Source organism: Apostichopus japonicus, chromosome 6, assembly GCF_037975245.1.
Source record: "Apostichopus japonicus isolate 1M-3 chromosome 6, ASM3797524v1, whole genome shotgun sequence".
NCBI classification, from domain to species: Eukaryota; Metazoa; Echinodermata; class Holothuroidea; order Aspidochirotida; family Stichopodidae; genus Apostichopus; species Apostichopus japonicus.
In genome coordinates, this window is record NC_092566.1 from 6477756 (window position 1) to 6500033 (window position 22278).

The following is a 22278-nucleotide window of genomic DNA, read 5'->3' on the forward strand; positions in this document are numbered from 1 at the left end:
GCTAATTCCCTTGACAAGCAGCTTTGTGGAAGGGCGCCCTTAGTTATGTTATAATTCGAAGATATATAGTAGGAACGTCTTTACCAAGACTAGCTGTACACGTACGTGGCGATGACGATATTTACTATTTAAGTGCATATAGCCTAGTCTACATTCGTACGTCAGCCACAAATCTAGAATCGCAGAGTATAAAAATTTCCATTACCAAATTCCTGGCAATAGACGAGGAATGAGTTTTTCTCTGTAAAGGTAAGAAACATTTTAGTGGCTATCAACGTTTTTGGTAAAATACTGGCACTTACCATAGCCTATTTATAGTTTGAAGTATTTATTACAGTAACATTATAGATTTGTTGACATAGCCTAACTGTAGTGTTACTGTTAAGCCTATGCCTAACTTAGGCCGATCAGTTTACTTAGGCCTACAAATAGTAATACCTTCAATTCAGTTTTGAGGTGTGAAGGGGCTCTCTAGGTCTTCAACAAAGCAGGTAATGAAATTTCTTTGTCAAACATTGGAGATAATATGTATTTATTATAAATATTTTGGCTAGTAAAATGCCAAAATGGATAATGATTGATTACTGGGTCACACTAATTAGCGTCAACAGGCCGATTTCATGACAACTCACGGCAACTCACGACAACTCACGACAACTCACGACAACTCACGACAACTCACGACAACTCACGACAACTCACGACAACTCACGACAACTCACGACAACTCACGACAACTCACGACAACTCACGACAACTCACGACAACTCACGACAACTCACGACAACTCACGACAACTCACGACAACTCACGACAACTCACGACAACTCACGACAACTCACGACAACTCACGACAACTCACGACAACTCACGACAACTCACGACAACTCACGACAACAAGTTTAAAATACCATCAAATACAATTGATTTTATTAGAGTATATCTGGAAACACGTTTAAAACTGACTGGAACCAGCGTGCATACATATTTTTTACGGGAAAAAATGTTTTTGTCGTAAAAATCGCCAACTTTTTCCTATCGTTGAATTGGACGACGTGATGCCATTGCGCTTGCGCAATGACATTGGACCGAACCATTATACTACAGGTAAGTGCAATTTTTCAATCGAGAATGGTGCACACACTGGTGTCAATGTATGATGGACTTGGCAAAAGGCAATTTGATTTGGAGTTCATTCACCATACTTTGGTGCTTTATTACTACGTCAACCCACCTTACCGACACTGTACACAAGGCAGTTCCCAAACCTAGCACAAACCCACCCATATTATAATGGTTCGGTCCGATTGTATTTGTATTTGTATTTGATTGTATTTAAACTTGTTGTCTTGAGTTGTTGTGAAATCGGCCTGTTGACGCTAATTAGTGTGACCGTGATTACTTGATATCTCCAGAAGGAATATTTGGGGCAAATCGTGGAAATCAAGTATTTTTCTCTTCCATCAGCAGCAGTTTACTTCACTTTTTGCTGTAAATGAGTCTAAGAAATTATTTTGGTATATACTGTACATTGATTAATGTCTATTTATCTTATAGCTATATATTACGACTATTCCTTGCTCAGATCATACTGGCATATTGTCACGTTGATAACTCAGTTTGACCGAGCCCCATTTACTGACACTGTGGAACGCATTGTCATTCCATTTTAGATTCCAGAGGGTCTACAAACAGTAGTTATTAAAACATACACCAATTTCAAGGCAATCAATTTCCATCATTCCTTTCCTCAGAATCTCAAATTCATGTGCTAGACATGGTTAAATCACTTTTACATTGAAATATGCATGAATGAAATTGATACATTGCATGTGTATGTATACACTATTTATTTTTATTTTTTGCAGACACGTGAAGAGTGAGTTACAGATTATATATATATAGAACAGTTTGAATAACTGCCATCATGGAAGTGTGGATGATTCTCATGGCAACATTGTTTTTCTTTGGAGCAAGTTTTGGCCAGAGTCCTGATCCAAATGAATTCTCCGTAAGCACCTATGCTGCAATCAACTCAGAACTGCAAAAATGTGCCATCCCATCTGCTAAGATGTTTGAAAAAAGTATCCCGACAGGACAGGGCCGAGTTCCAACTTATTCAACATTTGATTCGTTTTGTTACTTTCAAGCGCTTCAGCAAAATAATCAAGTGGCTCTCTTCATGTGTAAATACTATAGGTTCTTGGTTAACACCTATTATGATGATTTCTGTAAATCTGATAGTCCTGCAAAGAAACCACTGGATAAATCTGTCCAGTATGCAGCTTTTGTGAGCAACCCTGATGCAGTCTGTAATTATTTGCAGCAAAACCTCCAAACAGCCGACCAGCAGAAAGTCTTCAAGTCACCTGATGAATGCACTCTTCTTTGCGCAAATGCCTATGCGGAATTCTGTAGAAATTTCGGCTTCATCTTAAATATTGCAAACAGTAAGTTAAAATTTTACAGATAATTAATCATAAAGTTTAAACTTCTTTGTGTGCTTTATCACCGATTAACTATATTATGTAAAATAAAATTTTGTAAATATTCACTCAATTAATTCCCAACTTTTTCAAGATGTCCAACTGTAGCAAGAAAACATGACTTTAACTTTGTGGGACACAAATTCTTTTGTATAAAGATTTTAAGTAGTTCAACGTAAAAATTTCTGTAATAAGAAATGATGACTTGGTTGAAGCCACATGTGGTGGATCTGTTAATTAAGACTGAATGGTGTTCACTCTCCAGTATATGTGTGACTAACTGTAGAATTGTCAATATGACCTGTATCCTACCTATATGGTTAATAGGGCCTATCCTACCTAGGTCCTATCCTACCTATATGGTTAAAAAGGTTCTATCCTACCTATATGGTTAAATAGGGAGTACCTACTGTATTCTTTTTCATGACATTTGTTTTTAACTACAGCCCTGTCTTGTACACACCAATTTGATCAGTACATACAGTACATACTGCAGCCTACAGACCTATACTAGTACATGCAAACATTTTAGTCTTTTCACACATTTTCAAGGATCTTTTTTGGTAATTTAACGGTACTGTGCTATACTTGTAACCTTCAAAAGTTACAGAACTCCACTTGGTTCTAGTTGAGAATCAATATTAGTTTGTTCCTATTTTAAGCAACCTGTGCATTAAGGTCTTTTCTAAATTTCATTGCATCATTTTGTGCTACATTGCAGACCATTGTTATAGTATATATATAACGTTTAAAATGAAAATATTGTATCAATACTTGAAATATTTTTGTGACAACTTTTCCTAGATTAGTTTTATTTAAATACTGATCAATGATGGTGTGTCTCACCTCCATAGCACATGCTGCATTAGTGGACAACAGAGTTGGTATGTTTCCTTGATAAATATTCATTAACTCCTGCTTTAAAATCCCTGGATTTTTACTTTTGGTGTTGGTGTAGGCTGTTTATTTAGATGTATTTTTTTTATTCTTAAACTTTTCTGATTTATGTCATTGTGTCACATCTTGCCATACTTACCCATTCTATTTGTTCTCTGCCCCCTACACAGTATGTGAAGTGTATATTAGACCATAGTTTAGGCCAGTTCCACGAAAATGATGAAATAATGGGTAATCAGTAAGTGACATCGGCCACAGGTATTAATCGATAATCTGTAAAACCGATAATCATAAAATCGGTCGAACACTAATATTTACTGTAACCAGTGTTATGACAATACTGTGACAAGAGAAATTGTAAAAAGACATGCACCAGTTAAAGTTTATAGATTCTTTCCAGATTGTTAATGTTGCATTATTATGTAAAGGTCCATGGGTATGAGAGGCTTACTTTATATGTTATTGGTTTTATTTTTATGAAAGCAATTTTTGGCTCTTTGTTTTTTTTTATATATGACTTTCCATAGTAGGGATATTTAAGTATTTGCAACATCATTAATGATCTCCCCCTCCCCCCCCCCCTCCTCTCCCTCTCCAAAATAATTTTAAAGGACATTATGAACTTTATGGCTGTGTTGTAACAAACTTCCGTCTGACATCGAAACATCACCAAATATCTGCTGTGCATTTAAGAGGAGACTGAAAACTTATCTGTTCTCGAGAGCATTTTCTAATTGACTGAGCGCCACTGAACATTGTTTTGTATATACCTTGGATATTAGGCGCTATATAAGTTATTTGATTGATTGATTAATTGATTGATTGTAAATCCTGTTTCCATTTATAACTGGGACGATTCAGTTACACTGTGTCTCTCATGAAATAGACTACAGTAGTACAGGTAGCAATACACAGCATTGCCTTTTATCAAGAAGGAAAATATTGTGTGATGTTCCATTTTCAGTGAAATATGGCCATTGGCAAGTAGCAAAACAAAAATAAAAACGTTAAAATCTTACTGTTTATACATAGGTTGTCTCTTGGCAATTTAGTAATAATTACTGTAGTAATGCAAGAAGTTTTCACTTAGTAATTTTAGTGGTTCAATAGTACTGTAGCTATTAGGGATACATGGGATTTTATAAAACTTTACCAATAACCTTTCATCAATGGTACTAATTATAACATACATGTACAGTATATTAAATATCATAATCAGTTAATTGATTATATAGTCAGGGTTAATGTATTATGATTGAGCGTTTATGAAAAAATCAAATCTACAAAATTTTTCTATAAAAAGTGTGATATAAAGGAAGGGGAGAGGGAGAGTAATGGGTACAGTAGCTCTTTATCAACTGTAACCAATAGTTTTAACTCTTAAATCTTGAGATGTGACTAACTCATCCACTCACAACTAAGTACAGCTCTTTATAACCTACTTACAGTTAAGTGTTCTCAGTATCATTGTCACTGCATTGCTGTTACTCTATTGAAGGTCATCAGTATCTCCCCCCATCCCCCTCCCCCCAAAGAAAAAAAATGTTGACAAATTTCAAAAGTATTTCTCTAACAGCTGTGATTATCGATATAAGTCATAGCCATTGAATGAGATGGTTAAATATGGCATCTCCATACATAAATACTTTTATAGTGGCAGTAAAACACTTGTTGAAATTCAAGCATCGGTGATCACTAATGTGACTATCTAGCAAATTTGAGGGAAATACTGAAGACCTTTCTTGCCATAATATCTGAGAATTTCATTGACGTGTCTCATTTTATACATGTATGGAAAGTCCTCTCCTGTTTTTGTTTTTTTTAGTTTATCTTCATTTTTTTCGGGGTATGCATATTCATATTTAAGTCTAGTGGTGGTCAGCAATAAAATGCAGACTGAATTTTTTAAGGGCATTGTGAAAGTCTTACTAATTCAACTTTTATAATCAGTTATATTTACTTCGCTCCTCACTTACCTGTCTGCTCACAACCTCAGCACTCTCTTTCTATGGTGTAAACTGGTAATCTTTGAACATGGTGCTCTCTATGATTGGACCCCTCCTGCAATGCCCCCTCACCTTCTCATTATATACCACCCATAGTGTTAAGACATTTGTTATGAGAATCAGAATCTATTATGCTATGTAGGGTTCTATATCCTCACAGTTTCTCTATTCTTAAGGGTGTGTGTGGGTGCACTGTTTTCAAGTTGACATTTTACACATTTTAAGCTCTTTACCTATCCAATATCAATATTTTATAGATAACACCAATCCTGAGGAGACTAACAATGATGCTGCTGGAACACCTGAAGGAAATAATGAAGGTATGGTCTTTAGTAGCAAAAAGAAAACCCCCAAAAGACAGAATGGCTTTATATTTGGTTTTCGATGATAATCGTAACCTTTGCATTTCTAGCATGATAAAAATTGCTGAAAAATTTCAAAAGTACCTCTCTAGAGGCTGTGATCATCGATATTAGTCATAGCCATTGAGTTAGGTGGTTAAATACTTTGATACTACTTTTATAGTGGCAGTAAAACCCTTGTTGAAATTCAATCGGTGACCACTAATGTGACTAGCAAATTTGAGAGGAATACTGAAGACCTTAATTGCCATAATTTCCGAGAATTTCATAGAAGTTTGTCATTTTTATACATGGAAAGTCCTCTCTTGTGGTATTTTTTCTTCTGATTTTTCTTAAGTTGACTTCATTTTCTTCGGTCCATGCATATTCATATTTAAGTCTATCAATATTTTATAGATAACACCAATCCTGAGGAGACTAACAATGATGCTGCTGGAACACCCGAAGAAATTAATGAAGGTATGGATCTTAAGCAGGAAAATGAAAACCCAAAAAAGATGGAATGGCTTCATTTTTGGTTTCGATGTTAAACGTAACCTTTGCATTCATGATGGCGTATGTGTTTAAATGTGTGCGTGTGTGTCGGTGAGTGTGTGTGATTGCCTTTGTGACGCCCAGCTTGTAAACATGATATCTCAAGAAGGGAGGTCAGACCAATGTCATATTTGATGTGTAGAAGTACCACATTAAGTACAAGTAGCCTATTGTTTTTGTTGGAGGTCAAAGGTCATTTGGGGTCACCAGGGTCAAATTGTGAAAACCTCGTAAACATGATATCTCAAGAAGGGAATCATGGGTAGACCTCATATTTGGTGTGTAGAAGTAACACTGTGAGTTAAAGAAGCCTATTGTTCTTGGTGGAGGTCAAAGGTCATTTGTGGTCATTATAGGTCAAATCTTTGAAACCCCTGTAAACATGTTCACCCTCACTATACATTACATCAGATTCATGAAGAAAACTGTGCTCATGTTACATCATCAAAATCACAATGCATTTTTGCATGATGGTTTGTATTAATTTCCTTGATTTTTTTTTTTAATCGATGGTTACTCAATAAGTCAGAACGTTCTGGTTGCAACCAATTTGAATTTTGAAATCTATATTTAAGAGAAAAATATTCTACACTGTAAGTCGCTAATTTCAGTTTGATTTTGACTGGTTGAAACCTTCCATTACCACAGGAAGTGGATCACAGTAGGGGTGGGGAAGGGGGTGGGGAAGGGGGTGGGGGTGTGTGGTGTGATCTGGGCAAATGCTCTTCAAAAAGCTAAATACTTAGGTTATTATATTCTTCTGGTTGATTTATCCTTGAAACTTGATATATATGGAACATTTGCTATAAAGCTATCAATGTTGCCCTTTTTGGTTTTTTAGATTTCAATTCATTGCTTGCATTATTCCAAGCTTATATAATACATTATTCCATTGTTGTGCAGTTAAACTTATACCTCCTCAGTCATGATCCTCTAAGCCCTTCTTAACGGTTCTAACATGTATATCTACTTCTTTATCGATTGTTTCTGTTCAGTGCCTCTCAACGCTGAAGGCTATGGTAACCCTCCTCCAGCCGACGACCAAGATGATAATACAGGAGGTAAAACATTTATCCCAAGTACGGTTTTTCGGTCACGATGCTAAAGGCTCAATGACCTTTGCAATCTGGCTGCCGTTTGCGTGTGTGTACCATGGCGTATGTGTGTTTATGTGACGGCCAACTCGTAAACTCGACACCTCAAGAAGCGCAAGTTGGTGTCAATGCCATGCTTACTAGGTAGATGCCCCATGATGTGTCGATGTGCATTCTATTGTTTGTGGTTCCCATCTCATTCATATTGGTGAGTGGGCAAGCTCATCGTGAAATTTTTATATTGGCAATATTTCTTCAACCGTAGGTCCGATCAAGTTCATACATGGTAGCGTGATGTCAGTTGATGATAGGTACATGTTCATATAGTCGAGAATTTCATTCTCATTACTATTCATGAATGGGCGTGGCTAGAGCGTTATCACAGTGGAAAGCTTGTTAACGCGATATTTCAAGACGAACAAGTTGAATCCGATGTCATACTGAGTAGGCAGATGCCTCTTTGATGTGTTAATGTGCCCATTTGTTTGTGGTTCCCATTTCATGAATAGTAATGTGTGGAGTGGGCTGAACATAAAATTCTTAAAATGGCAATATCTTTACAACAGTATGTCCGATTTAGGCCATTCTTGGTATAGTGATGTAACTAGATAGGAAGCATATGCTCTTTGCAACAACAACTTTGCAACAACCTTGACCTCATTAATATTCATGAGTTTATGGGACGTAATGGGAAATAGTCAAAAACAGCTTGTGAACACAATATCTCTTCAACCAAGGATATGTTTGTTTTACACCAAGCGTTTTTGCTTTTGCAATTAAAAATTTCACTGAAATCGGCTTCAATTATCAGTGGGTCCCTACAAGTTTTTGATTCCTTGCTTGAGGCAAAAGGAATCTATTCAGTGGTGATGGTGTGTACATGTGTGTGTGGGGGGGGGGGGGGCGCCTGCTCGTGAACTCGATAAGTCGAAACCTACACCTTGGTTGAACTTTGTACTTATTTCCAGTACAGTATGTGACTATAGTAGTGTAGTATAACATTAGGAGCACCTGTGTGTACAATAGACTTGGCGTAGAGTTCCTCTTACTACACTGTTATTGTAGGATGTAGGTTTACAGTGTTGAAAACATCTACATACCAATACTGCAGTAACGAATAACGCTACCTTTTGTGCTTTTATATATTCCCCGCACGCTAGCTCCACTTTACCGTTGTACAATTGGGAGGGCGTTGTGGTCAAGTGGTTAAGGCAGTGGACTTGTGATCTAAGGATTACAGGTTCGAGCCCTGGCCAGATCATTGCGTTGTGTCCTTGGGCAAGGCGCTTTATCTCCATTGCCTCTCTTCACCCAGGTGTATAAATGGGGACCTGCGAGGTAACTTGTAAATATAGTTGCGTGCGCCGGTTTGTGGCTGCACCCTATGGGAAGTCCCCCGGGGGACACGTGGTTGTGGTGCACTGTGGTGCCCCAGGAGAGATTGATTGAATTGTGCACACTTTGGTGTGTGGGTGTGACAAGTTACCAATGACCAGGGGTTAAGTTGTAAAGTCGTGTGAGGAGGCATTAGCTTCATACAAGACTGTAAACCTTCAACTTTAACTTTACAATTGACGTTCCGGATATGGACTCTATCCATTCAACTGTGAGCAGTGTTTGTAAAAGAATAGAAAGAAGAGAAAAAATAGATATATATTGTCTAGTTTCAATCAACTTTGTGAACTTTGGCTGCAAACTAACCTCTAACACCTTTTGCACTAGCAAAGCAAATTGTTGCTTCACAATTTTCCTGTCCTTGTTTCTTGATTAGAACTTGATGGTGGAGTTGAGGAGGAAGAACAATTCCCAGGCGATGTGCAAATAGATGATAATGATGGTGAAGATGTTAATGGAACCAATGGTGAGTTGTAGTTAATGAATCCATTGAAATCAGGTGTGTACAATTTTAATGTGATATCCACCCTGTTATACTCACTACAGGCACAATTAAAGTTATAACAAATCCTCCCTCCCCCACCCCCTTAGCTTTTGTGTATCGGTGATCTGGAGCTCAGTGTAAAAGTTCTTGTGTGATCATTCGATGATATTTTAGTACAGACAGACCCACAAAGAAGAACTAAAATGGGAGGTGACAATCGGCATCTTTCTTGTATCTTGATTGGTGGAGATATTTTTTTATTTTTCGATTTTTGTTTGGGGGGGGGGGGGTAAGTGGTGACATTTTATGACAGCATCTGGCAACAAGAGAACTAAGTGATGTGATTATTGCAAGTTAGCTGAATGTGGCTTTGGTGCTCTCTGTATTATAATGTACCAGTTTTTTTTTTTTCACTGAGTAAAATAATACTCTTCCCAGGAAATTTGTATTTTGACAAATACTTTTTCATACATCTTGCCTGGGTAGTTAGCAATTATTGTAATTTGTGGTCTCACTTCAAACTTTAGACGGACAAGACTGGGACGCACCAGCACAACAGGGAGAAGGATACGATTGGGATGAAAACGAAGAAGGTAACAACGAAGGCAAGTATATAGTGGGTGCTCTGTGAACATTTTGGTAACTTTGCTTTATATCATAGCTACAAAACAAGCTGAAAATGACTCAAATACAGATATTTTAACATGTTGCATAGCTTGCAAAATAAAGCAAATTATTTTATTCAAACAAACATACAGATGAAGCGCTAGTGAGGAGCATTTGAATAGAAGTTGATCTTTTTTCTCAGGGAAGGGGAGGGGGGGGGGAGAGAGAGGGCATTTAATATTCCCTTTCCTGAAATTTTGCTTATCCCATTATCCAGTGTTACTCACACTAAAATTGCAATTGACCAAGACTTTTAGGATTTTGCAACAAATGAATATGGATTAGTAGGTACTGTAGTTAATGACAAACCCCTCCCCCTCCTCATCCCCCCTTCCAAACTACTTTAAGAATGATATTACCAAGTTTAGAAAAAGTTGACTATTACATGATTGTTGAAATAAAACTTGACTATTTATGGTAATGAGCTGCATTGTGATTGGTTAAAAAGAATCAATTGATGGAGACCAATAGGATGAAGATGCTGATTTGGTATAAATTGTCAATCAAGAAAATGGAAAGTTGATTGAGAGATTTGAAAAAAACATAATTACCGTATACCTAAATGCTCAGTTTGTACATTGCTATAATTTTGCAAGCCAGGACTAAAAAATGCAACCTTTTTTTTATTTTTTATTTATTGGTGTCAGTAACGTAACTTTCTTATTTGAAAAGGGACGGGTACCATCTGTGAAGAAATGCTTGCCTTGCTTTTTGTCATTACTAATATAGAAAAAGCTAACACACTTTGACCAGACCTTCCTCCACTGTACTATTATTTTATGTGGCACATTCCTGTGGTGTGAAGCAAAATCAAGCCAGCAGTTTTGTGGTGTTAATATGTAGGTGGCTAGCTATCACAGGCCTGGCAATTTGGTTTCTTCATCATTGTCTCAGGTACATTTGAGACTTTATTTCTTTTTTAACGTTGAATTTTTTATTACAATTGACTATTGAATGAAGGGAAAGGGATCTAAAATCATTCATATCTGACTTTAGTCAACCAAAATCATATCGGGAAAGATGACATCGGGCATCAGGCTGCAAAGATTTTGTAAATGAAACGACTAACCACATACATTGAATTTGTTAGACACAACAACTTGTAGTGGTTGGATTGAAGGATGCAAAAAATGTCCTTAGTAGGAATAATCAAATAGCTGTCAGGATTCAGTTCTCTCAGTTTATGTGGAAATAGTGTATATTATTGGGTCAGACCGTTTATACAAAATTACCACTGGCCCAAGGGCAAAGTGCATGTATGACACAAAACATGAAGTGGCCCCTCCCCTTTCTCCAAGATATCAGTTTTATTGTACACGTAGATTTGCGATTTGACTCTCACATGTATTGGAATACATCTAAAAGATGGCAAATTGTATAAAAATTGCAATAAGTGATACTTGATAGACTTCTGAAAGTCTGAAGTTCAATGAATATCCTAACGCTGTGACGAGAGCTGCAGATGTTTAATATACAAAGTGACAACCAGTAGTGTACTCTATTTTGTGTACCTATTTTACAATATTTACTGTAGCATGAGTTACCTGCCATTCAGGATTGTCACTCAGTAATTTGTTAGCAAACAAACTCACAAAATTGTGTTTGTTTATAATTATTGCCCTAAGTTTGTTTTTTATAGTGGTCTCCATTCAAGGTCGAAATCAAAGGCAAGCTGATACAACTGCCTACAGTTTCTTGTGAAACTACTCAATGCCCTTTTTTTAAACCGTTAACTGGTACAGCATTGCAAAATTAAATGATGAAAAGTTCAAATTGATGCACCAATTCATCCAAAACTGTATGTTTATAGTCCACAGGAACACACTGGTTTTCAGTATTTTATGAGATAAAAATTCATGAATTTCAAAAAAGGCAAGATTTGGTGGAACACTTATATCAGTCTATGTAGGGTAGCATGTTGCATATTAACTAATTCCTAAATCTGCTATGTATAGCTTAACTGTGCTTGATCTTGCTGTACGGTATTGCTAGAACTATATTCTTGCACCTGCTACATATTAACATGACTGTGTATCATTTGGATGTACAGTAAGTGACCTTTGTAGCTGTTGCACCTGCTACATATTAACATGGCTGTGTATCATTTGGATGTACAGTAAGTGACCTTTGTAGCTTAATGTTGCACCTGCTACATATTAACATGACTGTGTTTCATTTGGCTGTACAGTAAGTGACCTTTGTAGCTTATTCTTGCACCTGCTACATATTAACATGACTGTGTATCATTTGGCTGTACAGTAAGTGACCTTTGTAGCTTAATGTTGCACCTGCTACATATTAACATGACTGTGTATCATTTGGCTGTACAGTAAGTGACCTTTGTAGCTTAATGTTGCACCTGCTACATATTAACATGACTGTGTATCATTTGGCTGTACAGTAAGTGACCTTTGTAGCTTATTCTTGCACCTGCTACATATTAACATGACTGTGTTTCATTTGGCTGTACAGTAAGTGACCTTTGTAGCTTAATGTTGCACCTGCTACATATTAACATGACTGTGTATCATTTGGCTGTACAGTAAGTGACCTTTGTAGCTTATTCTTGCACCTGCTACATATTAACATGACTGTGTACCATTTGGCTGTACAGTAAGTGACCTTTGTAGCTCATTCTTGCATTTGCTAGATCGTAACATGACTGTGTATCATTTGGATGTACAAGTTATTAAATTACCATTGTAGCTTATTCTTGCACCTGCTACATATTAACATGACTGTACCATTTGGATGTACAGTAAATGACCTTTGTAGCTTATTCTTGCACCTGCTACATATTAACATGACTGTGTACCATTTGGATGTACAGTAAGTGACCTTTGTAGCTTAATGTTGCACCTGCTACATATTAACATGACTGTGTTTCATTTGGATGTACAGTAAGTGACCTTTGTAGCTTAATGTTGCACCTGCTACATATTAACATGACTGTGTACCATTTGGATGTACAGTAAGTGACCTTTGTAGCTTATTCTTGCACCTGCTACATATTAACATGACTGTGTCACATTTGGATGTACAGTAAGTGACCTTTGTAGCTTATACATGCACCTGCTACATATTAACATGACTGTGTCCCATTTGGATGTACATTAACTGACCTTTGTAGCTTATTCTTGCACCTGCTACATATTAACATGGCTGTGTATCATTTGGATGTACAGTAAGTGACCTTTGTAGCTTAATGTTGCACCTGCTACATATTAACATGACTGTGTTTCATTTGGCTGTACAGTAAGTGACCTTTGTAGCTTATTCTTGCACCTGCTACATATTAACATGACTGTGTATCATTTGGCTGTACAGTAAGTGACCTTTGTAGCTTAATGTTGCACCTGCTACATATTAACATGACTGTGTACCATTTGGATGTACAGTAACTGACCTTTGTAGCTTAATGTTGCACCTGCTACATATTAACATGACTGTCACATTTGGATGTACAGTAAGTGACCTTTGTAGCATATTCTTGCACCTGCTACATATTAACATGACCATGTATCATTTAGATGTACAGTAAGTGACCAATTGTAGCTTATTCTTGCACCTGCTACATATTAACATGACTGTGTTTCATTTGGATGTACAGTAAGTGACCAATTGTAGCTTATTCTTGCACCTGCTACATATTAACATGACTGTGTTTCATTTGGATGTACAGTAAGTGACCAATTGTAGCTTATTCTTGCACCTGCTACATATTAACATGACTGTGTACCATTTGGCTGTACAGTAAGTGACCTTTGTAGCTTAATGTTGCACCTGCTACATATTAACATGACTGTCACATTTGGATGTACAGTAAGTGACCTTTGTAGCATATTCTTGCACCTGCTACATATTAACATGACCATGTATCATTTAGATGTACAGTTAGTGACCAATTGTAGCTTATTCTTGCACCTGCTACATATTAACATGACTGTGTTTCATTTGGATGTACAGTAAGTGACCAATTGTAGCTTATTCTTGCACCTGCTACATATTAACATGACTGTGTTTCATTTGGATGTACAGTAAGTGACCAATTGTAGCTTATTCTTGCACCTGCTACATATTAACATGACTGTGTTTCATTTGGATGTACAGTTAGTGACCAATTGTAGCTTATTCTTGCACCTGCTACATATTAACATGACTCTGTATCATTTGGATACATGTACAGTAACTGACCTTTGTAGCTGTTGCACCTGCTACATATTAACACGACTGTCACATTTGGATGTACAGTTAAATGACCTTTGTACCCTATGCCTGCCCCTGCTACATATTAACACGACTGTCACATTTGGATGTACAGTTAAATGACCTTTGTACCCTATGCTTGCACCTGCTACTTATTAACACAACTGTGTAGCATTTGGATGTACAGTTATTAAAGTGACTTTTGCAGCTTTTTCTTACATTTGCTACAACACATTCATGTATCATTTTGATGTACAGTTGTAAAAGGTGTCACAGCCGCTCCCCAAGCAAACAACCTCACCACCTCTGATAGCGGAAGCACTGCATCCACTTCCACAGGTATTTGTCAAAGAAACCCATCTTAACTTTCATGTTCCTGCATTTTCCTGCCTTCTTCTAAAAATTCCTCTCCTATTTCATCTGCATCGTTTGAAATGTAAAGAAGCTTCAGCATAATTTTGTATTTCTGCCAGTCCGGGACAATAAACCAGTGCTAACACCACTCTATACTGTCCTCTGGTATATTGCTTCAAAGCACTCGTACTGACAGTTTGAACAGTTCCTAAACCTTTCCGTGTACCATCGGTAAGATGGTTTCGAAGCATGAAATGAAAGGACAGTATAAGAATAAATTGTCTCAACTGGGTGTGTGTGCATTAACTGTACTCGTCTCATTTGCATAATTTTCCTTGTAATTTGCATGTTCCATTCTAATCATTTGCATGTTCAACCAAATTATTTTTACAGAGACTTTGGTTACATTGCTTTGAGGCATGGTTCAGATTATATTTACAGAATGATGGCTTATAGAATCTGAATTTATGAAAGGTTGACAACCAAACATGCTTCATTATTTCCAATTTTGGTTCTACCATTTCGTCAAGTTATTTTTATTAGATAGATACAATTTGACAAAACCGCAGTCAGACGTTTGGTTTGAGTTTTGCATTTTTGATTTCTTTCTTTCTCAAATTATTATTTTTTTTTTTTTGTTCCATACAATAACACTAAACTCAGTCAGAGTGACATTACCTTGATGCTAAATGTGCATGAAGAGATTTTACCACTTTATTTGAGGAAGCCCTCCTTCTTTCCTTTTCTTTCCTTTTTTTTCCTTTTTTTTTTTTTTCCCAGTAGAATATTCATTAAATACACTATTTTATAACAAGTTTTTACGTTTTATTCACACCAATAACTTGACACAAACAAACGTTGTAAAAAAGTCTCTCTGCATTAATACCACAAGAAATAATGTATTGTCACTCATGCATCTAAAATAATAGTTTTTTTTTCATTATTATTCCCCAAAGAGGTGTAAATTGGCTGGGAATTCAGCCATTTAGTGGAACATGTGGTGCTCCGAGTGTTACATGCAAATTAGACTTGGCCAAGCAACTTCTACTATGAAAGGAGAGGGAAGTGAGGAGGTGGGGGAAGGGGAGGGGAATAAGGATCAATTGTTTGGGTACGAACATCAACATTAATGGGCACGTTTGTGTTCAAATCCTCCGTGCTAGAAGAATGCTAACCTTAAAGACAATACAAATATAGACAAATTACAAATGGTCAGATTGATAATTAACCTTTAATTGCTTAACGAATGAACTAATCTTTCTTCAATTTCTGAACAGATACATTCAACCTGAATCAGAATCAGAACGATGGCAACCAAGACTTAGTAAGTAAAAGCTACATTTATATCTAACATAAATCGTAACAATATTACTTTTCTCACGGTTCTCGGCTAGTCTGGAAAATAGGAGAGAAGTGAGGAGAACGGAAAAACCCTTTCCCTGAGTCTTGAAAGTCCTTGAATTTTTGAAGATTTAATCTTGAAAATCGAGATAAGTCCGGAAAACTTGGCTCCATACATCATTGCAACACCTTGCATTATTGATATATATTTATAACTGTTTTGTTATGGAAGAAGAACGTATGTGCCAGGATCGCGCTCTCTCGCCCTCTCTGCTCCCTCACCCTCCCCGCTCCCTTGCCTTCTCCGCTCCCTCGCCCTTTAGTGTCTAGGCTTCACAAGTTCACAGTATACCATAAGATGTATTTTGAAGTAGGAAAAAAAAAGTCAGGAATTTCATTTGCTTAAAAGATTTTGAACCATGCATTCTCAAAGATGGCTTCTTTCTAAAAAAGTATTTCATTCTCAAGGAAAGTTTTCTTTTTGGGGATGTTTTCACAGAATTATAAAAAAAAAATGATAAGAAAAAAAAAATGAAAGTTGTCGCCAAGAAAATCCGTAGTATTCAAAATAATTTATGCTAGGCAAACTCCACAAGCGTCAAAAGAATAATTGAAATTATTCCCGTTTTTTTTTTTTTTTTTTTGGCCCCCCAATATTGCCAATGTCATTATAAATCTTGTCTGTTTTAAAATTGTATTTTTAATTTTTTTTATTTCTTCTTTCTTTCTAGTTTCAGGATGACAGTGAATCAACCTGTATGTATTAACCAGAATTTATTGTTTGAGAAGCATAATCTTCACATTAGCCAGAAAATACTTTACATTTGTAAAACCTTGTGATAGTTGCAATAAGTGGTCTTCTACAGTAGCTGCATGATTTGTGTAGTTCATTTGGCATCCACAGCTTAATTGAAAATGTATCATAATAAAAAAAATCCCCTTTACAATAAATCGCAAAGAATTTGTACGTTTCATTGTACAATAAAAATAACCGATTGTCCTGTCATTTGCCTGACTTTCAGAATGCTTACCGTCGATAATATTCAACATAATCCAACAAAATTTTTGAGAATCGCTTGCTCATCTTTTCTCTACAAATTCAATGATGGTGGTGCCTGTCTATCAGTCCAGGGCTACACTGTAGATGTTAATCCATTGTTGTTTTATAGCTTCTATTAATTTGACGGGGGGAAAAAATTACTCTTAGAAATTTATATAAATAAGATGTGACATCCACATACTATTTGTAAGCAGCATTTGCACTTTGTTAACCGTGTACTATATTGATGCAACATAACTCTTTTAATGCTTTCCTGTTAATTTGGGTAGTGTTTTTTTTGTGATCGGCTGACATAATGATTTAAACTACTTTGTTCAACCAGTGCTGTGATTAATGCAATATGTGATGAAGCGTTATGCAGATAGCTTGCATGTAATCCTTACTAAGCCGTGTTAACTTTTGAGAATGCAAGGAGGAAACCGATCCCTGCAAGGTCCATCAATATCATAGTGTGGAATCTGCTCACCTGTACCGGATCAGATCCCGCAATGGTCATGGCCATTTAGTGGAGGAGCCGGCCCCCACAAGGGCGATCACAGTGTGGATAAAAAGACCCAAGATCTCGGGGTGACTGGACCTTGTCACTCTCCACACAAACACAAACCCACGCAACGTAGTACTATAACTAGCAACTGCAGGCGTTAATAATTTTGACTCGACCTCACATTGTAACATCAGGATTTTCAAGAGTGATCAATTTATTTTACTCATATTGAAGAAGCCTTGAGTGAGAGGACTTTTGTTTGATTTGTTGGGAAGAGAATGTTACATAGGCTGTGTCACATTTCATTGTGAGTGAAGGTGTTTCTAATGTTAATAGTATATTCCAGTGTATGATAAATTAGGCACAGTGTCCATCAGTGCTTCAAACTGGGGAGAACTGGAGAGACTCGCGTTCAAAAACATTGGGCTTTATGGCAACATCATGTGTCATTTCACAAGCATAAAATGTCCCGTTATTGTAACTAAACACCCTGTTGATTGCCATTCTCCATAGGGCAATATGCTACATATGTCTCTACTGAGGTAGAATGGCGAAAACCTCATTAGGTTCTTTCCGTGCATTGCACACAGTATCGCATCAGAACTGCGGTTTGTCTATTGTATGCAGAAGAAAGCAGAACAATTGTGGTCCTGATTGCGTCATGCTCTTTCGCATCATTCATGTTGCAATCTCAAATGTGGAGGAGTTCAGGGTCAGCTTTGTTACCTCTCTGGGGGGGAAAACAGAATCCTTGCATTCTCACATGTGAACAAGGCCTAATGTGTGAGTGCATTCATTATGTGTGAGTACATGTATTATGTGTGAGTGCATGTATTATGTGTGAGTGCACGCATACTGTGTGAGTGTGCGCATACTGTGTGAGTGCATTCATTATGCGTGAGTGCATGCATTATGTGTGAGTGCATGCATTATGCGTGAGTGCATGTATTATGTGTGAGTGCATGTATTATGCGTGAGTACATGCATTATGCATGAGTGCATGCATTATGCGTGAGTGCATGCATTATGCGTGAGTGCATGCATTATGCGTGAGTGCATGCATTATGTGTGAGTGCATGCATTATGCTTGAGAACCTTTTATACCCTAGTTAGAATGAGCAATAAAACCAGGTTCAATAGTTAGATATTTCTTTCTCTTTATTTTTCTCTTTTATATTCTGCAGATGATTCTGCAGATTCTGCAAATGTAAGTATATCATTCAGAATCGTTGCAGATTATTTTCTTAACTTACCATTGTGATAGTAAAAGGACAGGTCATAGCCTGATGCCAAAAGAAAAAAATAACATCTTCCAGAAATTAGTAAAAAGCAGACTCTCAACTTCAAATTCTGGAGAGTATGAATTTAATGGTAAAAATAGTAATAATAATAATAATACATAATTTTTATATAGCCCCAAACAAACTACATGAAATAATTCTTGTAGCGCTTAACAAAATCATAGCAATTATAACATATATGCTTTGGTGAAGAGATACATTTTGAGTGCTGATTTGAAACTGTTCACAGTATTGCATATTTTTATATGTTCTGGTAGAGTGAGTTCCAAATACAGTAACCAGTAGATTAATACATTGATGTCAGACTCAACCATAGTAGGATTGATATCAGTAAGGCCTGATTATTATTATTATCAATATTATTAAAAATCAAACTGGTGACAGTAAATTGCTACAGTTATGTCATGTTTGTAGTTCATTGGCCTATGAATGTTCCCCTCCCCCCCTCCTCTGACTGAATATTGATGAAAGGGGTTAGCATACATTTTACAAGAGTTACAATTGTTGAGCTTACTGTAGGTAGCCTAACATATAGTCATCATTGGTGTGTAGGCTGACTAGGCTCAGAGTAAACCTAAGATGTGTTTTGGTCTTGAAAATGTCTTTTTAGTTGTTTAAAGCTAAGGGATCCATCAGGTTTTAGTGGTAATTTGTTCTACTGTCCATAGAGTATGTTCCTAGTGATAATGTCATTGTCTTTACCTATTGCTTCAGGATATGGTTTGAGTATGTTCTTAGTCATAATGTCATTGTCTTTAATCTATTGTTTTAGGATGTCGTTCGAGTATGTTCCTAGTCATAATGTCATTGTCTTTACCTATTGTTTCAGGATGTCGTTCGAGTATGTTCCTAGTCATACTGTCATTGTCTTTAATCTATTGTTTCAGGATGTTGTTCGAGTATGTTCCTAGTCATACTGTCATTGTCTTTAATCTATTGTTTTAGGATATCGTTCGAGTATGTTGCTAGTCATAATGTCATTGTCTTTACCTATTGTTTCAGGATGTCGTTCCAGTATGTTCCTAGTCATACTGTCATTGTCTTTAATCTATTGTTTCAGGATGTCGTTCCAGTATGTTCCTAGTCATACTGTCATTGTCTTTAATCTATTGTTTTAGGATGTCATTCGAGTATGTTGCTAGTCATAATGTCATTGTCTTTACCTATTGTTTCAGGATGTCGTTCGAGTATGTTCCTAGTAATAATGTCATTGTCTTTTATTCCTAGTCATAATGTCATTGTCTTTAATCTATTGTTTCAGGATGTCGTTCGAGTATGTTCCTATTCATAATGTCATTGTCTTTACCTACTGTTTCAGGATGTCGATCGAGTATGTTCTTAGTCATAATGTCATTGTCTTTTATCTATTGTTTCAGGATGTGGTTCGAGTATGGTTCTAGTAATAATGTCATTGATTTTTATTCCTAGTCATAATGTCATTGTCTTTAATCTATTGTTTCAGTATGTCATTCGAGTATGTTTCTAGTAATAATGTCATTGTCTTTACCCTATTGTTTCAGTCTGAAGCGAATCAACAACCTAATGAAGAAACGAAAGAGGTACGTCTTTTCACTTTCCCTGTTTCCCGACAATCGTACCATTGCATGAAATCTATGCCAGTAATGCTTCACAGAGAAACTGTTAAGCTCCCAAGTGCAAGGATATGGCAAGTTTGCCACAGCACCGGTACAGGAATACGAATTGTAGCGCTACAAGAAGAGCGCCATGTAAATCGGCAAATATATGGCAGGAAAATAAGGCATATTCTAGTTTGGTGGCTAAACTTCAAAGTGTGTACCTAATACATATTATATCTTGTTTTGCCATCCATACAGACAAGTGGTCACGCAGGAGCTGATGAACAGATAGAAGCAGATCGTAATCTCTTAATTGAAGAGGAGAGAAAATTCCTTGAACAAGAATCTAGCAGTCACTTCCTAGCATATTCTCTGACAGCTATCATCTTAGTTATGGTCACATATATTCTTTACCATAACAAACAGAAGGTATGGATGGAAGAAGTCTTTTTCATGCTTTTATATTTCTATAGTAAAAATGTAACAAAGTTCAAACAAACTCTTTCACTCACAATTTTGTTTGGGCTGTAGAAACTCTGTACATACGCCTCTATGTAGCTTTAGCGTGATCTGAACCGCATCAAACTCATATATTTCGTATCTTGTTCAAATGTTCAGATATAAAATATTGACATGAATCCATATTTGTTGGAAGATATCATTGTGCAATATCTCTGTGATGTCGTACATGGACTATGAAACAAAAGCGATTTTTGTTTCTCATAATAATTGAAATGATTAAAAGACCTTGGAGAAAATAAGACAACTGTTTGAAGCCTGGACGATGTCTTATCTTCGTCAGGTGATTATGAATTGCACTTGCATTCACCAAAATTAAGCAGTTACTCCAATTTTTTTCAATGACAAAAACAAAGGATTCGATGTGTTGTCCATGAGTTTTTTCTACAAAAGAAAGCGGATTAAATTCAAATCGTCTATCTTGACAAAAAAGTGGGAGTCTGACTAGTATACTTCTTACACATGACCTCTTCACTCGTAAGTCCTCCAACTTGGTTATATATCCCGGTGGAGGCTGGAGGTTTTTTCACTGTTCTGGTTTTTTCAACTCATTACGATTTCAATTACATATATATTAATTAACCTTTGTCGTTTACCTCCATTTCATTATCAAAGTCTGTTCAGATATCTCTTTGGAGATCCGGCTTTAGGAATCACAAATGATTTGGAGTTGGTTAGCATCGTGTTTGATCTCTAGAGTAAGGCAAATATGTCACCAAAAACAGAACTAGTATTGTTTGATACAGGTGACAAACGCCTACAGTGGAATTACGACCTTCCTTACCCGTTTCGAACCTCTGGACGTACAATCAGCGTCCATAGCCTAGTGGTTAGGGTGTCCGCGTAGAGTGCGGGAGGCCCGGGTTCGAATCCTGATGGAGGCTAGAAGTTTTATCACTGTTCTGGATTTTCCAACCTACTACGATTTCCATATATATATATATATATATATATATATATCTTTATATATATATATATATATATATACATACATATATACATACATACATATATATATATTTATACTTTATGGGAAGCTATTAACAGTGACACATCTCAAACTACATTTAAGTAAAAATCTAGATGTGAAATGATTCTAAGAAAAAAACTTGCATATTCCTTCAAACCTAAGAGGGAGACACAGTCTTGTCATCTCATGATATTGCATTAATTAATGTTGCATTACAACCTTGCTACTGTCAAGCTGGATAATGCGATAAATCTAGTCACCTGTCACAAATATAAATACTTGAGAGCAAGTCTGCTTGTGCTATTTTCTTATGGTGTGTTACATGGGGCACACATCTGATGTGCTAATTTCTAATCGTATGTTACATGGGTCTACACATCTGATGTGCTATTTTCTTGTGGTATGTTACATGGATTTATCTACACATCTGATGCGCTAATTTCTTATGGTATGTTACATGGGTCTACACATCTGATGCGCTAATTTCTTATGGTGTGTTACATGGGGCACACATCTGATGTGCTAATTTCTAGTGGTATGTT

General features: G+C 36.5%; 1 protein-coding gene and 1 long non-coding RNA gene across 9 annotated transcripts in view; one reads left to right on the plus strand and one right to left on the minus strand.

The window, feature by feature from the left end:
* The first annotated feature begins 110 nt into the window (after positions 1 to 110).
* Positions 111 to 22278, plus strand: part of LOC139968810 (uncharacterized) — a 37788-nt gene continuing 15620 nt past the window's right edge. For 4 of the 8 annotated variants that reach the window (XM_071973232.1, XM_071973236.1, XM_071973234.1 and 1 more), the window contains exons 1-14: positions 111 to 249; positions 1869 to 2450; positions 3341 to 3370; positions 5647 to 5709; positions 6148 to 6210; positions 7281 to 7346; positions 9151 to 9240; positions 9786 to 9863; positions 14389 to 14469; positions 15762 to 15808; positions 16557 to 16581; positions 18554 to 18576; positions 20191 to 20229; positions 20506 to 20676. In XM_071973232.1, coding sequence (XP_071829333.1) covers positions 1928 to 2450; positions 3341 to 3370; positions 5647 to 5709; positions 6148 to 6210; positions 7281 to 7346; positions 9151 to 9240; positions 9786 to 9863; positions 14389 to 14469; positions 15762 to 15808; positions 16557 to 16581; positions 18554 to 18576; positions 20191 to 20229; positions 20506 to 20676 — 1299 coding nt within the window. In that variant the 5' untranslated portion in view covers positions 111 to 249; positions 1869 to 1927. The remainder of the gene's footprint in view (positions 250 to 1868; positions 2451 to 3340; positions 3371 to 5646; positions 5710 to 6147; positions 6211 to 7280; positions 7347 to 9150; positions 9241 to 9785; positions 9864 to 14388; positions 14470 to 15761; positions 15809 to 16556; positions 16582 to 18553; positions 18577 to 20190; positions 20230 to 20505; positions 20677 to 22278) is intronic. The other 4 variants (XM_071973235.1, XM_071973239.1, XM_071973240.1 and 1 more) reach the window with 4 other exon arrangements.
* LOC139968813 (uncharacterized) lies at positions 9870 to 13629 on the minus strand. The gene is made up of 3 exons (XR_011793542.1): positions 12547 to 13629; positions 12142 to 12191; positions 9870 to 11932 (listed from the first exon to the last, which is right to left on the minus strand). It is a non-coding gene; the product is annotated as an uncharacterized lncRNA (long non-coding RNA).